A 17,289-nucleotide genomic window follows, 5' to 3' on the forward strand; every position below is an offset into this window, starting at 1 on the left:
TGACCTAGCCCACTGCCTGCACATCTTCCACCTGGATTATTCCACACTGCTTCCTTGGTATTTGCAGGCTGGACACATTGGTGCAAACATGAAGCTCATGTCTCTGACCCTGGAGTCTCTTGTCTTCTGCCAGCGTCCCTGAAACTGTGACAAGCCATCAGAATTTTAAAAGGTCACCAGGTGATTCTCATGAGAATCACTGTCTTCAAGAAATCACTACTGATTCTGCTTCCTGTTCAATTGCTTTCCTGAGTCTTCTTTCACTGTCTTGCTTAATCTTCCCAGTAATTCTCCACTTAGGTTCCAGTTCCTGGTTCTCTGCCCCTGTGGTGGCTTCAGACCGTCCCTTGTTTCTCAAGCCTGTTTTTACCCAAGCGGTCCTTGCTTCCTCTTTGTTCCATGCTTCAGAGCCACACGCCATCCTCGCTCCGTATCCAGCCCCACTCTGCAGGACAGTGGATCTGGTCTCCTTCTGTCCCCTAAAGTGGGGAAGGCAGTTGGACTCCAAGGATCAAGGGCAAAGGATCAAGTTGCTGAACAACAGAGTCAGGAACTCAGGGCAGAGACTGAGCAAAGAGAGATTAGGATCTCAGTAAAAAGAGAAAAAGGGAGCATTTTATTGAAGCGTACATTCTAAGATTCTCACAACTCATATCTAACACTGATGAGTATATTTAGAAACACAAAATAAAGATGTTTTTATTCTCATCAGCTTGGCATCTCATTAGCCTCTACAGGTTCTCAATTATAGTCAGATATATTTCCCAATTTATAATTGCTTATCTTGCTATTCCTATTTCTACGTACTACTGTGCTTTCACTCATAAATATGAGGCTCTAGCATGTTGCAAGGACTCTGATGGGAAATAAGGAGGAAAGAGTGCATGAAACATCATCCCAGACCTTATAAAGTATCCAGTTAATTGACAAAGATAGGCTCATAAACAGAGAAATTATAATATATCATGGCAGTACAGTAGACATACTATAGTATATAAGAACAAAGCATTCCAGATGTCATTCTCATTTGTGACAACTATTATTTGTTTATTTTAAAGTTGCCTGGAGGAAATCAGGTGAATACTTTTCTGTAGGGAACAGGACATGTGTAGGGATAAGTGCAATACGTTAGCAGTTTAAGATCATTTAGTTTCTGGGGGGAAACCTGGCCTAATCCAAGGGAAAATGACCAAACTGTAAAATATACACATAAAACATAAATAATAGGAAAATGATTTATTTTCCTAAATAACTCTGATTCTTTTTCCTGACCTGCCCTTTTATTCTATTACCTTACTTACTATCCTAAGGCATGTCAGGGTTTCAGAAGGGAAAATTATATAAATGAAATGAAGCAAGATACGGTACACAAATAAAAAACTGTAAAATTTCACAAATATAATCTGCCATTTGCACACTGATATTTAAACAATCCATTGTCATGATCTCTAATTAAACTATTGGGATCCTCAGATAATTGGCATATGCTATTAAACGTCCCTTGCAGAGATAATAGAGAGAAAGAGGTAAAATAGAGTAGAAGACGTTTAAATTTGGTATAATGCTTCATGTTGCTTCTTACTGGAATAGGAAAAGCTCTTTAGCAAAACCTGAAGTGATCAAGTTACTAGCACCACCATTGCACACGGGTGTATGATGTAAGTTATGGAAACACATAAGAAACATAGATTCTGACCTGCGTATTGCCTCTTGCCTCCGAGGTCAATGACGCTATTCTCCTCTCCTTTATCAAGGAACTGGACTTCCTTCTCATGCAAAAGCTGCTCGATCTTGACTCGCTGCTGCTTGACCCGGGTCTCAAGCAGGTGCACCTGGGCTCTGAGCCGCGCCTGCTCGTGCAGGCAGTTCTCGAGAGCCTGCAGAGTAACGCGCATCTCGTTCTTAGGAAGAATAAACGCTCCGAACAAGCTGGATAAATTAACGATTCAAATTTGTCCCCAGCTCCCGTTTCAGAATAATATTCTACCCAGAAAGTGGTTTGCAAGTTCTAACACTGTTTGTTATTTGGAGAATAAGAAATTATGGCTTACGGTAAAGTGCTTGAACTAAAAAATGATATAAAATAATCTGAATGACTACACCAAGAGCTGTAGAGTGGTTGTCTCATTTGATCCTCGTAACGATTCCACGAGGTAGGAAGGGACTCATCCTTGAGGAAACTTGCAATTTCTCAAGGAAACAGGAAATTCTCAGGGGGCAAGAGGAGTCAGCATTCATATCCAGTTCAAGGATCCTACTCTCAAACTCTACATATCACCGCCTGAGTGCTTTCTTAACAGGAAAGTGCTTTACAGCATCATTACATGTGACTAGTGTGTCAGTCTCTAAAATAAACAAGGCTTTTGAATGACCTTTTTGTATTGATACATTTTAAAAATATATTGAGTGTTCATAACCTGATGACACATGGTCACCTTTCTAAGGGATGCTACTTTAGACCCTCAGATCCCTGAGTATCTTACCCATTTACCTGTTTCTGGAAATTCTACTGGAGTCACTTTACCTTTTGGCTTACTTATTGTTTTTCCCTTAATTACTTCAAAACAGGATGCAGAAGCCTGAGTCTTTCAGTTAAATTGTTTACTTTCTCTAAAAAAGGCAAATAACCCAAGAATATTGCATGTGAAAGAGTTTATCAGCTTCCTTCTACAGTGGCATCTGACTGAGTGGATTTCTCCAGAGCTAAAGCAAATGTGGTGACTTGGGAAGGGGAGTTGCAGAGGTGTGCCTCCTGGGAAGAGCTACTGAGACCAAGAAGCTGCAGTAAAGACCCTTAAGTACTCAACGCTGGGGGAGTTACTAGGGGATAGTGAAGAGAAAGGACAAAAGACAAAGTTTTGCCTTTTTCCTGTTTTTACTTTGACAACTCTATTTGCAGCTCATGTCATGATCTCCTGTGATAAGCATAAATGTTTGCTGAGAAATTATGAATTTTAACATGTAAGTGCCTTACACTACTTTTATATACATTATTTCCTAAAATAGGCATTTGAATACAGTCAGACATATTTCCCAGTTTATAATTGCATAACTTCCTGTTTCTATCTTTATGTGCTACCTTGTATTCATTCCATAAATATGAGGGCATACTGTGTTCTGGGCACTTTGCTAGGCTGTCTGAACAGTATGCTCAGATATTCTGTTTGGGGCAAAAGAAAGAGGAAAATACATTGTCTTCCTGTGAAGGACTATAACGTAAACATAGAAATTCAGCCTCTAAACTGAAGGTCATATAGCAAGAGAATGGAGAAATGATAGTAGAGGACTCCTCCCTCCTGTCTCCAGGCCCAAGTCACTGAAGCTCTCCCAGATGTTTCTCTAGGACTATTTCTTATTTTCAGACTCTCTCTTCAACTCTCTTTGATTTAACCTCTCTGAACGAGTTATTTGCTTAGCCCCCTGAGTTATACCTGTCTAAAAAATGAACAGCAAAGACATTTTATGGCATCTGGAATCCTGTGTTGCTTTCTAATAGTGGGAAATTGGTTGTGATGTTGTTAAATATAGTGGACTATACAATTTAAAAATAACTGAAGGATTACAGGGCAAGGATGTTCAATTTTTATGTGACTACATATACAGTGTTAGTAAGCTTATTTAAAACTTAGGCGTTTTCTTTCTCCCAGAACTTTGAGTAAATGATTGTTTTTCCCTTTTTACTCATGAATGGAGAGAGGCACAAGTTCATTGCAATTACTTTCAAATAATCTGTCTAGTTTACACTGACAGTGTCCGATACTGGAAAGCTCAAGGTCAATTTCAAAAGACAGTTTTAAATTCTTAATATTATGCAACCACCCAAATAACCCCAGTAAATAAAAAAGATTTTACTTAGTGTGAATACTGATTTTTACTTTAAAGGGTTTTTTTTAAGCACTTAATAAGTGCCTATTACGTGGCAGGTGCTTTTTCATTTTCCCCCTAGTTAAGTTTTTTTAGTGACAAGTTACTACAGACTTTCTGCAAAATAAAAGAAAATTCAGATCTAAGTGGGTATTTAAAACAATAGCTTTTGTAATGAGCTTACCCAGCTTTCCCTGCCCATCACCAGAACAGTGGTGAGAAGGATGAAACTGATCATCTTCACCATTTTTCCCACTGAAAGAACTGCAAGAACAAAAAGAATTTCATAAGATTAATTTATTGTGAATTTTTCATGAGGCCAATGCTGGCTTGACTCAATGTGATCCAGGAGGTCAGACACAGCTCCAGGCCGTGTCTAATCTGACAGTCGCCATGGAAATTCTCCTGGACTTTCCCAGGCTTCTCCCCACAGAAGGATGCTCACTGTTACCTTGTATAGAATTGAACCAGTTCCACAGCAAAAACAGAGGAACTCTGGCTCTTGGGAGTATGAAAAAGGCACAGGCTCTTTAAGCACAAAGACGTGGTTTCATAGTTTGGCTCAGCCAGTTCCTAGTTGTGTGACCCTAGGCAACTTACTATAAAATGCTCCTGATCTATAAAATAGACATCATAATTCTCACCTTATAGGACCGTGGTCATTTTGATGTAATATTTTCAAACACCCTAGCATATGATAAGTGCTAAATGAACAGTCATTCATTTTGTATATGGAAGGCTTTTTATTTTGACAAAAAGGAAGAAAGAAAAAGTTACAACAAATAGAAGGTGATATGTATTATTTTTCTCAGTGTCTTAATGTATAGGCAGCTACCAAGATAATATAAAACTTTAATCTCTCTTTAAAGTTGTAGAGGAAAATTAACTTTACCACTTCATGAGATTATTTTTTAAATCAGTCTTGAATTCATGAATCTTGATGAAAAATTTTGTTCATCCTCAAAATAACTTCTGTATGCTGCCAGTGGTGAATTTTCATAAATTTTAGAAGCTAAGGAGCCTAGAAGGGCAGAAATACCTGCATAATCTTCAAACAAATTGATACCTATGGTTTTTGCTAAAAAAAGAACCAGAATCAACTGAATTATTTATTTGTCAGCCTATTTTTATTCTTATAAAATCTATGACCACTAGGTCCTTTTCATGTATCTCTTTCTCAATTTTTACATAATTTAAAAAGTGGTTCCTAAACTTTGCTGTCCATTGGGATCACTTGGGGAGCTTTAAAAATATTTCCACGCCCAGAAATTGAATCAAATGTCTAAAGGTGGCAGTCAGGGTTTAGAATTTTTAAAAGACTCCCAGCTGATTCCAATGTACAGCAAAGTTTGAAAAGCAAGGATTTAGGGACTTAATAGAAAATTTTTTTTTTCCAGTCTATGCTAACAAAATAGGTAGTTCTCAGTCCTTCTGGGGCCAAAAAAAAAAAAGTTACAGAATGAGAGGGGCACTACTTAAATTCAGGGACAAATAGCATGCATGGGCATCTTGGGAAGCACTGCAAGATATAATGTGAATTTCTTAAATATGTGAAATTTGTGCAGTACAGAGAGTAATAAAGAGTCTCCTAGATAAAGCCATATAATTTTACTTCACACAACTTTACTTCTGGCTCATGTATTTTTTTATTACATACACTAGCACTGTCCTAGGCTATGCATTTTATAAGCATCTTATTTAATCCTCAAATAACTCTATAAGGCAACTACTATTATCCTCATCATACAAATGGATAGATCAGAGAGCTTAAGTCACTGAAGACCCAGCAATTGGGCTGAGGGCTTTCCACCTTGAAAGCCCGTGACCCCCAACCTGTATTCTGCATGGCCTTCCTTTCTATATACATATACACCTGTTATATATATATATATATATATATATATATATATGGACACAGGCTGCACAGAGGTATAGAGGCCCTGCTACTTGGCTTTCTCCAGTGAACACCACTCTCACTCCTAAACATGGCTGTGACTTATTTGTTCCTAAGTCGTGTGCTTCTGCAAAGGAACATTAGGTCAACCTGGCAGGAGAGGACAGGTCTCCTGCCAGGTTGACAGGAGAGGAGACAGCTGCACTAAACAGAAGCAGTCCTACAGAATCGTGGCATCAACAAGCATTTATTGATTATTGGCTATCTGCTCAGCACTGTGCCACATGCTGTGGGAAAATAAAATATAGCTGCCACATCAAGGCAATGTTTTGCGGAAGAAATGAAAATAAATATTAAAAGGGAAATTAAAGACAACATAAATTTAATTACATATTGTTTCATGTATTATATTTCAATTTAATCTACATTAAACCATATGTAATTAAATATAAAAACTAAATTTTTCCAGGTGACCTCTCAAGACAAAATTAATTACTTCCTCCACTGTGATCCCATACTATGTTTACAAACAAATATAGCATTCATTCACTCAGTAAACACTGTTTGCATGCCTGCTATGCTCCAGGCACTGTGCCAGGTGAGATGGAATTATCACTTGACTTGTTTTTACATGTCTCTCTCCAACTGCTTCCTTTTGTCCATGCTATTTTGTTTAGAATAGGATTCTTGAAGGCAAAGGCCACACCTTGCTATAACTGTTGTATCCCTAGCATCTAACTTATTATGGCGACCCTAATAAAAGTTTAGTTATTGCCTCTGAAGAAGAATTTCCCCTAGAGGGAAAATCTTTCTCAGAGGGAAAAATATGAGTTCCTTGCCATAAAGCTAGTCTGTTTGCAGTAACATACTTCCCCTCCTATGCTTATCCTTGTCAAGGGGAAAACAATGGGCTAAGTATATTTTTGAAAATAAGTGTTAAGAAGGTGTTAGGGGGGCTTCCCTGGTGGTGCAGTGGTTGAGAACCTGCCTGCTAATGCAGGGGACACAGGTTCGAGCCCTGGTCTGGGAGGATCCCACATGCCGCAGAGCAACTAGGCCCGTGAGCCACAACTACTGAGCCTGCGCGTCTGGAGTCTGTGCTCCGCAACAAGAGAGGCCGCGATAGTGAGAGGCCTGCGCACCGCGATGAAGAGTGGCCCCCGCTTGCCACAACTAGAGAAAGCCCTCGCACAGAAACAAAGACCCAACACAGGAAAAATTAATTATTTAATTAATAAACTCCTACCCCCAACATCTTATTAAAAAAAAAAAAAGGAGTTAGGGACTTTGGGTTGGATTGAACACATACGATTTTTCTTTCTCACAAAACCCCACTAGAAAGGAGTAAAGAAAAATGGAAAAGACATGGATTGACAAGGTGGAAGAGAAAGGGAGAGGAGAAAACACCTGGCATACAATGTCAACCAGATGACAAAAAGCACACAGGGGAATTGGCAGAGCTGCTAAAACTGAATAGCAAGCAGTAGCAGCAGGGAGTACCACAAGAAGCAAGCTAGGTTGCATTGCAGTATCCCAGATGGTGCTAGCTTGGAGGTGACCACTAGCTTGGAAGGCAGGGTGGAGGTGATGGGCTGATACCCAGCTTCTCACCTAAATCGTGAACAGCCAGGTGAATAAGGTTTTTCCCACCCCATCAAAAAATGAAAGGCTTCTTCTTTTTTTAAATATATTTTTAAAATTAATTAATTAATTAATTAAGTTTTGGCTGCATTGGGTCTTCATTGTTGCACACGGGCTTTCTCTAGTTGCAGCGAGCAGGGGCTACTCTTTGTTGCAGTGTGCAGGCTTCTCATTGAAGTGGCTTCTCTTGTTGCGGAGCAGGGGCTCTAGGCGCGCAGGCTTCAGTAGTTGTGGAGCATGGGCTCAGTAGTTGTGGCTCGCGGGCTCTAGAGCGCAGGCTCAGTAGTTGTGGCACAGGGGCTTAGTTGCTCCGTGGCATGTGGAATCTTCCCAGACCAGGGCTCGAACCCATGCCCCCTGCATTGGCAGGTGGATTCTTAACCACTGTGCCACCAGGGAAGCCCTGAAAGGCTTATTTCTATTAAGGTCGAACCAAAGAGACTCCAGGTATCATGACCACAGGTACAATGGAGGTCAAAAGAGAGACACTGTTCTATAAGTTTGAGCCCTCCCCAGGTTACTTCCATCCTGGCAGCTAGATAGCCACACAGGCAGCTCTAAACTCCTCCTATTATTTTCCAGGCCAGAGATTGTGTGATTCCTCTCTGGAGGAATGAATAGTGTCACAGAAAAGATCTTCAAAAGTTGACATTGGGAGATTCCCCAACAAAAGAGCTATGTTCTTACCTGATCATTCTCCAAAGAAGCCCATCAGTTGGCAAGCTTCTTTTATGCACACAGGAAAGGTATAGGCACAATATTTTGCTTATTTCTTTTCTGTCTGAAGGGAGGCTTATTTTAAATTACATTCTGTGTCCATATTTACTTAACAGTTTAAAGAGAAGCACTTAAAGACCAAACTTTCTATATGACAACACTGGGCAGAAATCCATATGATAGCAATTAATTTACCATGAAAGTATATAATTTACTTGTTATCATTTAACCCTTTTATCCAACATTGTAGCATATACCAGAAAAAACCATAATTCAAAAAGACACATGCACCCCAATGTTCATTGCAGCACTATTTACAATAGCCAGGTCATGGAAGCAACCTAAATGCCCATCGACAGACGAATGGATAAAGAAGATGTGGTATGTATATATAATGGAATATTACTCAGCCATAAAAATGAACGAAATTGGGTCATTTGTAGAGACGTGGATGGACCTAGAGACTGTCTTACAGAGTGAAGTAAGTCAGAAAGAGAAAAACAAATGTCGTATATTAACGCATGTATGTGGAATCTAGAAAAATGGTATACATGAACTGGTTTGTAGGGCCGAAATAAAGACACAGATGTAGAGAACACAGATGTAGAGAACAAACGTATGGACACCAAAGGCGGGAAAGTGGGGCAGGGGGGCGGGGGGTGGTGATGGTGTGATGAATTGGGAGATTGGGATTGACATGTATACACTAATATGTATATGATAGATAACTAATAAAAAAATAAAGTTAAAAATATCCAACATTGTAAATAAAATAACCAAAATACACAGAAGGAAGTGAAGTGCTGAGTAGATTACACAGCTAAATGGACAAAGAAATTAGATAAAACACAAGAAGACATACAATTGTTCATTACAGAAAAGTTCCAAAGAGCATTTATAGACCCATTTTTTTCAGTAAGTCATCCTTTTATACATGCATATGATAAAGTTTGTAGCAACAGTTTAGGAAAACGGATATTTTACTCTGTTATCCTAGTAGCTAGTTTTCTTTAAATTCAAGCACGTATTGTGTACCTGCTTTATGCCAGGTGCTATGTATACTAGATGCTTATACATATAGCTTATTTTAAATATATTTAATTATATTAAAAGTATTAGCTTATATTAACATATAGAGAAAATTAAGTTAATTATGGCATTTAAAATGTTTTCCAATGTAAAATAGAGACCCTCCCCACCCCTGCTCTGTGGGCTTTTAGAGGGGTTAGAGGGGATAGAAGTGGCATGACAAGAAAAATGCAAGCAAACAGAAGTACGAACAAATTGAGAAGGAAGATGAATAGGCTTGCTATCAGTATCTTCTAATTGATAAAATAATCTTGGAATTCTATTAAAAACTCATCTAGGTAGCTCTTTTTTATATGAAAGATAGATAAAGTCAGAGCCCATTTGCAATGCAGTAGTCTCCTAAACTTTGCATTTGCTAATGTTGAGTTCATACCTACAAAATTCGCAAAATTTCAGGTTGAAATAAAAACCCTGATCCAAGACATCTGATGTTATAAACAAATACATTTTCATCCTGATCCTGGGGGTAGTTTCATGTTTCTTTTGTCTGGGAGCTCTTGGAAGGATCTGCCATTATCATCGGTCCATCTGTCAAGACTCTATTTGTAAAGAAAGAGCTTGCAGAAGAATAAATTCTCACTACAATTATGACAATTTAGGTATATATGGAATGAAGACATTTTCACCTTTCCTGTTAGGCATAGCAGTCAAACACTGCTATAGTAAGACTTATTTTCTTTAGATTTAGCTATACCAGTGGTCTAATCTTGTTCATTTAGACATAATTATATGCAATTAAGGCCTAATAAAATACAACAAATCTCTGAAAAATGTGCCTCCTTTCCTCCATCAGAATGAAAGATAGAAAAAAAATATGAGGAGAAACAAAAAAGAAAGAATCCAATTAGTTTCAATGTCTGTATTCCATAAATCCCATTGGAAAAAATATGTATATGTTGTCAATGTATCTACTGTTGTCTGTGATTTTGAGTAGTATTTCACTGTAAACTTATCACTGATCTTTTTCCTAAGAAGAGCTGAGATAGTAACTAGTGCTCTCTAAAGATAAAGAACAAAAAGCTATTTGTCTGGTTTATGAATTATATGTAGTACTTTTCTACTTGAATCATAAATATCTTCAATGTTTTCTGCTATACTGACCAGCTTCTGAATTATCTATCCTTTTTCAAAAGAGAAAAGGCAAGTATCCTTTGACTTTAATACTATCGCTAATTCTCTCAGTTAACATGTTTTTCAATACTATGTAAAATTGTGATTTAAAAAGGCTACTTTTAAAAAGAAAAATGAACAAATCTCCATACTGTGAAAACGCAGATATAACAGAAAGCAGGGACTTGAACAGATAGTTGTACACCAATGTTTACAGCAGCATTATTCGCAATAGCCAAAAGGTAGAAACAACCCAAATGTGTATTGACAGATGACTAGATGAACAGAATGACATATATACGCACAATGAAATATTAACTTGAAACTAACACAATATTGTAAATCAACTACACTTCAGAAATACAGAAAAAAACCCCAACAACAAAAAAAGTGTTAGATTCCAGTGAAGGGGGATGGAGTAGAAGGAATGAGCCCAGGGACAGCTGATTTTCATCATAAACCTCTCTGTATTATTTGACTTTCTTTAACTATGTACATTTTGATACACATTTTTAAATATCAAATTTTAAAACTTCATGATTTAATTTACATATGTAGAGGATTTTCAGACAGTGATTCCCTGACATGATTTTAAGTGTTTTTAACTGTCATTATCTAAAATTATTTTAAAATAACAACATATTACCACATACTGGGTGGCTTAAAATAACAGAAGTTTATTGTCTCACATTCTGGAGGATAGAAATATGAAGTCAAGTCAGCATGCCTATGCACCCTTCAAGAAGCTCTAAGGAAGAATCAATCCTTCCCTGCCTCTTCTAGCTTCTGGTGGTTGACAGCAATCTTTGGCATTCCTTGGCCTGTGTCAACATAACTCTACTCTCTGCCTCCATCTTCACATGGCTGTCTTCCTTTGTATGTCTCTGCGTCCAAATTTCTCTCTTAATACAAGGACCCCAGTCATTGGATTAAGGTTCCAATATGACTTATTGTAATTTGATTACATCTCCAAAGACCCTATTTCCAAATAAGGTTACACTCACAAGTAACGGGATTTAGAATTGAACATATCACTTTAGAAGACACAATTTAACCCAGTACAGGTACCCAACAAAATATTTGTTGAATGGATGAGAAGAAAAATTGTGAACCTAAGTTACAATTTTAGAACTTCCCAGTATCTGTTATTGCAATTTTATAGTTGTTTACTAGAGACTGAATTCAGTTGGTCTGCTGAATTTATTAGATGTCCCTGTCAGATTCCCTCCATCATCTCCCCACTCCCAGTGACAACTAGAAACACTTAACAAACTATGCCTTTCATAAGGTTTTTATTGATTTGCAAATATGACATTGCAGTGTGTGATAGCTTAAAAAGAGTTACTTTTAAAAGAGATATTTGGATTTATAAAATCCCCAAAGGAAAAAAAAAATAACTGAAAACTTAATACCTAAAATATTTAAAATTTGGCTCTTAATGGGCTAAAGACATTATCATAGCTATTTCATAATAAATTATTAGTTTGACTCATTTTTCAGTTGGTAATAAATATATTTCTTGAGCAAAATTACAACAGGTATGCTCCTATTTAAAACAAAATCTCATTTGTATCCTTAAGGTCATTTATTATTTAATTTTAAAATTTACCATGAAGTTCAAGTAGCAAAAAGTAAAACAAAACAAAACGAAAAAACCCTCCACATAACGGAGGTTTCTTAACATGTAATCAACTACACAGTCATAAACATATAAAGTCTTTTAATGTTACAGAAAATAAGAAGCAAGATAATTGTTTTATTATAAGCAAGCAAAAGAAAAAGATGGAAAATAGTTGTTTTTTTTTAAAACACAAAAGAGATTTTTGAAGTACAAAGTATTATCCCATGAGGTTAGAACACACAATCAAAATATAATTAAAGGAAGTGAGATCATCCAGTTGAACCCTGCCAACATCTGAGGAAGCAAGGCTCAGAGAGGGCATATCATCTGCCTAAAGAAATAAAATAGACCCTCCTACAGTAATGAAAATAAAAACAAAATTAAACAAATGGGACCTAATTAAACTTAAAAGCTTTTGCTTTTAAGCAAAGGCAACCATAAACAAGACGAAAAGACAACCCTCAGAATGGGAGAAAATATTTACAAATGAAGCAACTGACACTTATTTGTGGAATTTAAAAAAAATGATAAAATGAACTTATTTACAAAACAGAAACAGACCCACAGACATAGAAAACAAACTTATGGTTACCAAAGGGGAGAGGGGTGGGGACAAATTAGGAGCTTGGGATTAAAACATACACACTATTATATATAAAATAGATAAACAAAAAGGACCTACTGTATAGGTAGGTCCTTGTTTTATATATATCTATATATATAACTGAATCACTTTGCTATACACTTGCAACTAACACAACATTGCAAATTACACTTCAATAAAAAATTATGTTCTTATATCTATATCTGAATCTGGCTCTTGCATAAGTGAAAGTGTGTGTTAAAAGTGCTCTGGGAGGGCTTCCCTGGTGGAGCAGTGGTTAAGAATCTGCCTGCCAATGTAGGGGACACGGGTTTGAGCACTGGTCTGGGAAGATTCCACATGCCGTGGAGCAACAAAGCCCATGTGCCACAACTACTGAGCCTGTGATCTAGAGACCGCGAGCCACAACTACTGAGCCCACCTGCCACAACTACTGAAGCCCGCACGCCTAGAGCCCGTGCTCCGCAACAAGAGAAGCCACTGCAATGAGAAGTCCGTGCACCACAATGAAGAGTAGCCCCTCCTCCCCGCAACTAGAGAAAGCCCGCGCAGCAATGAAGACCCAACGCAGCCAAAAAAAAAACAAAAAACAAAAAAAGTGCTCTGGGAGATGCTGGGAAATTATATTATATACAGATTGTAATGCATTATATTTGGTAGAAAATAAAGGGGCAGGAACTTCCCTGTTGGTGCAATGGTTAAGAATCTGCCTGTCAATGCAGCAGACACGGGTTCGAGCCCCGGTCCTGGAAGATCCCACATGCCGCGGAGCAACTAAGCCCGTATGCCACAACTACTGAGCCCGCATGCCACAACTACTGAAGGCCGTGTGCCTACAGCCCATGCTCTGCAACGAGAGAAGCCACTGCAATGAGAAGCCTGTACACCACAACGAAGAATAGCCCCCATTCACCACAACTAGAGAAAAGCCCGCGCGCAGCAACGAAGACCCAACGCAGCCAAAAATAAATAGATAAATAAATATATTTTAAAAAAAGAAAAGAAAGAAAATAAAGGGGCAGTGAAAAAGCTTTGGCAGGTTTCTCTTGCCATTGAATTCCCAATTCATTGCCATTAAAATAATCAAATCTGATCTTTCCCAGAGAAAGGAGGCAGCCCCTAGTCTGGCAGATCCTTAAACAATAAGGCATTTCAAAATGTTATTATATATATTTAAAAGTCATTATATTAACTCGATCATCTTTAAAATAATTCCTGAGACTATCTTAAGTCTTTTAAAATTCCCCAGTGCCTCCATTAGTAATTCCAGCTATCTTCTATAATATTGAAGAAATGTTTAGGTATAAGAAACTTGCTTTGAAATTCTGATCTCCATCATTCATCATAGGAAACCATCATTAGACTGCAAACCTGGATTGTGGTGAAGTTATATCAGATTACTTCGTTCCTCACTATACAACTAGTTGTATTTATTTTACAATGTTTTTACTTTGGTCTATCTCAAAATTTTAATTATTATAAAATTAAAACAGTTTTCAAATGGCTATTCTTTGATGTACTGTATCATTTGATATAAATTGTTCTAAGTGGAAGTCCATTTTTTCCCAATAAAATCTTTGAGTTTTAATTGATTATAGTAAATTAAATTTAAACACAAAAATTTTAAGTTTGGGACTAAAATGTTCTACAGCTGACATGTTAACTTTTAAAAACACAATTACCAAACACAAGTTCATTACTAGCATGTAATGGTAATTCAAAAATGGTTGTTTTAAGTGAGCTATTATGAAAGGATACAGATAAAAGAAATTAAAAAGAAGAAAAAGTTACTGAAGGAAGCATATTTAATAAGTTAGCATTCACAAATGGTAACGTGTAAGACATATTAATGTGTCTCATATTAATGGAAGACAGTTAAAATTACCCATAAATAGACTTAGAGACTCCTTTTGGGTTATTTTCTTCTAATTTTTTCCCTTTTTCTGGTATTGGAATATAACAGTATCTTTGTTACTTATCTCAAGAATTTATACTCAATGAAAGCTTCAAAAAGCCAAATAAGTTTGATTCCCAAAAGAAAGAAATAAAGAACATTTCTGAAGTTTTTACTTCTGAAGAGGAAATTATAACATCATCCATTTTATTTTCCATTTTGTATATTAAAACTGCAAATCTTTTTATTTACATCAAATTCTCATCCAATTCATTCAAAATGTACCAGGAATGGAAAGGAGATGTAATTCTAAATCTCTTTTCCAAGTGGCAGAAGCAGCCGTCTCTCTAATCAACCTGACCTTTCTCAAGGGCCAACAGTTGTTTTTTGAGTTATGCTTAATATCATACCTAGGAAATCAACTAGCATTACTACAATTATGTCAAATGTGCAGAGAGGTTAAATACCTTGCCTGAAGTCACAAATGAGTCAGAGACACAGCTTAGGCGAGGTCCAGCCACTCTGTCTCCCAGGCTCCTCCAACTGCATTCAGACTTTGTAATTGCTTCTCTGTTATTTGATTAGAAATAGGGACTGTGTTGATTCTGGCTTTAGTCCAGAAACAAATAGATGAGGAAATCAGTTTAACTGGAAGGAAAACTAAAAGAGGGAATTCAAGGACAAATCCCAGTACTCTGATATTTTTCTTTTTTTTCTCTTATTTGCATGAATTTTTACTAAAAATCCAATAATATATCTTTATAAAAACATATCTCTGATTTGTTAACCTCTTACTATTGTGCTCATCCACAGAATTTTTGAATTTTGACTAACTTCAATAATGTTCACTTGAAGATTAAGTAAAACCAAAGTTTGGTTGAAGCTTTGCTTTCTGGTACTAACGATAATAAAATTTTACCTATAAAGATACGGATTAGGGCTTCCCTGGTGGTGCAGTGGTTGAGAGTCTGCCTGCCGATGTAGGGTACACGGGTTCGTGCCCCGGTCCGGGAAGATCCCACATGCCGCGGAGCGGCTGGGCCTGTGAGCCATGGCCGCTGAGCCTGCGCGTCCGGAGCCTGTGCTCCGCAACAGGAGAGGCCACAACAGTGAGAGGCCCGTGTACCGCAAAAAAAAAAAAAAGATACGGATTAAAATTTCATTTCAACTACAATATGGAGAGAAGCCAAATTTTTCTTAGTTCTAAAAATGTGGTAAGTTAATAATTGTCAAGATGAAACAGTCAATTTCTTTGATCTTTAAGAAAAGCAAAAATATTCCCTGAGGTGCAAAATTGTGAAATTTATCTGTAAGCATCAATTATCCTCTGATCGAGCTGTTCCTTTTGTTTTAAACTGTAGAGGATTTTCTAATGTGTAAGATGTTAGCGCCATTAATCACATTGCACAATAGTTTCAGACTGGAAACCCAGGTTCATCATTTCTTTTTTCATTCTGATGTAACTCACGCTGTTGTTTGCTGTTTGTTCTGTGATCCCTATTTATTAACTCAGATTCCAGTAAAAAGTTGTTTTTCTCTCTGTTCTTTGTTGTTTTCTGGACTAAAGTATTGCTGGTGTTTGGCCTTCCCATTAAGCATTTTCTCATCATTCACTCAGAAATTTTCAAGTTTACTAAGGAAAAGGTAATCCTGATGATTTACTGGAAAGAAAAAGTCAACTAGGTTGAAGTGGTTTACACACATGGGATAAGTGGAAATTACACATTCACAATAATGAATTCAAGCTGCTGCTGTTAAACTTCAAAAGCAAAGGTATGGGATTATTTGGCTGATTTGATAATTGCCTCTGGTAAAATGCAGTATTTTGAAATACAGACCTATTTTTTTGCTCCTTGTATCCTTTTTGCCTCCTTCCCATTCAAGCATTTAGTAAACCCTGAGCTCACTTCCTCAGAGGAGGGACCTATAACTGTATGTCCCAGTAACAGCAGCTATCACACGTGGCACCCTTATGTACCAGACGTGGTAAATATACTAACTCATTCAGCGCCAACAGCCCCATCAGTGGGTACTGTTACTATCCCCATTTCACAAATGAGGAAACCAAGGCACAGAGGTTTAAGTAACTTGCCCAAGGTCAAGTTACAATGAGCAAGAGGTAGAGCTAGGATTCAAAGGCAGACTGGCTCAGAATCTGTGCTCTTTACCGTTAAAGATGATCAATGCTATCTGTCAAGGATGCGAGCAGCACCATGGCCTCAGGAGAAACCTGGGAAAAGCTAATCAGACGATAAGGACAGAATCTAGGGTCAACGTTCTGTGAAGGCGTGTCAGAACCTGAACTTTTTGGGAGGAATGTTAGTACTGTAGACCATGGATGCATTGTCAGAGCATCAGGAAATGTCAGATTTGTGACCTTGCACAATTGTACCAAAGCTATGAAATGAGAATGAGACCTCAGCTCAGTGGCTGACAGAAGTATGAGAAAACAACGAGACAAGAAGGGCAGGTGAGATCCAGTGTTTGAGGAGATGGACCAGAAACAGAATGGTTGGGATGCATACTGTAAGGCATGGCTGCTTTTTTTTTCTTTCTTTCTTTCTTTTTAAAAAATTGAAGTATAGTTGCTGTACAATATTATATGTTATAGGTGTACAATATAGTGATTCACAATTTTTAAAGGTTATACACCAGTTACAATTATAAAATATGTGCCATAGTCCCCATGTTGTACAGTATATCCTTATAGCTTATTTTATACCTAATAGTTTGTACCTCTTACCCCCCTACCCAATATTGCCCCACCCTCTTCCCTCTCCCCACTGGTAACCACTTGTTTGTTCTCTACATCTGTGAGTCTGCTTCTTTTTTGTTATATCACTAGTTTGTTGTAT

General features: G+C 37.4%; 1 protein-coding gene across 12 annotated transcripts in view; it reads right to left on the reverse strand.

The window, feature by feature from the left end:
• FGL1 (fibrinogen like 1) overlaps positions 1–17,289 on the reverse strand; it is a 58,039-nt gene that overhangs the window by 18,257 nt on the left and 22,493 nt on the right. For all 12 annotated transcript variants that reach the window (XM_067722059.1, XM_067722066.1, XM_067722063.1 and 9 more), the window contains 2 exons: positions 4,049–4,128; positions 1,697–1,877 (listed from right to left, as the gene is read on the reverse strand). In XM_067722059.1, coding sequence (XP_067578160.1) covers positions 1,697–1,877; positions 4,049–4,128 — 261 coding nt within the window. The remainder of the gene's footprint in view (positions 1–1,696; positions 1,878–4,048; positions 4,129–17,289) is intronic.

Source organism: Pseudorca crassidens, chromosome 21, assembly GCF_039906515.1.
Source record: "Pseudorca crassidens isolate mPseCra1 chromosome 21, mPseCra1.hap1, whole genome shotgun sequence".
Classification (NCBI taxonomy): Eukaryota; Metazoa; Chordata; class Mammalia; order Artiodactyla; family Delphinidae; genus Pseudorca; species Pseudorca crassidens.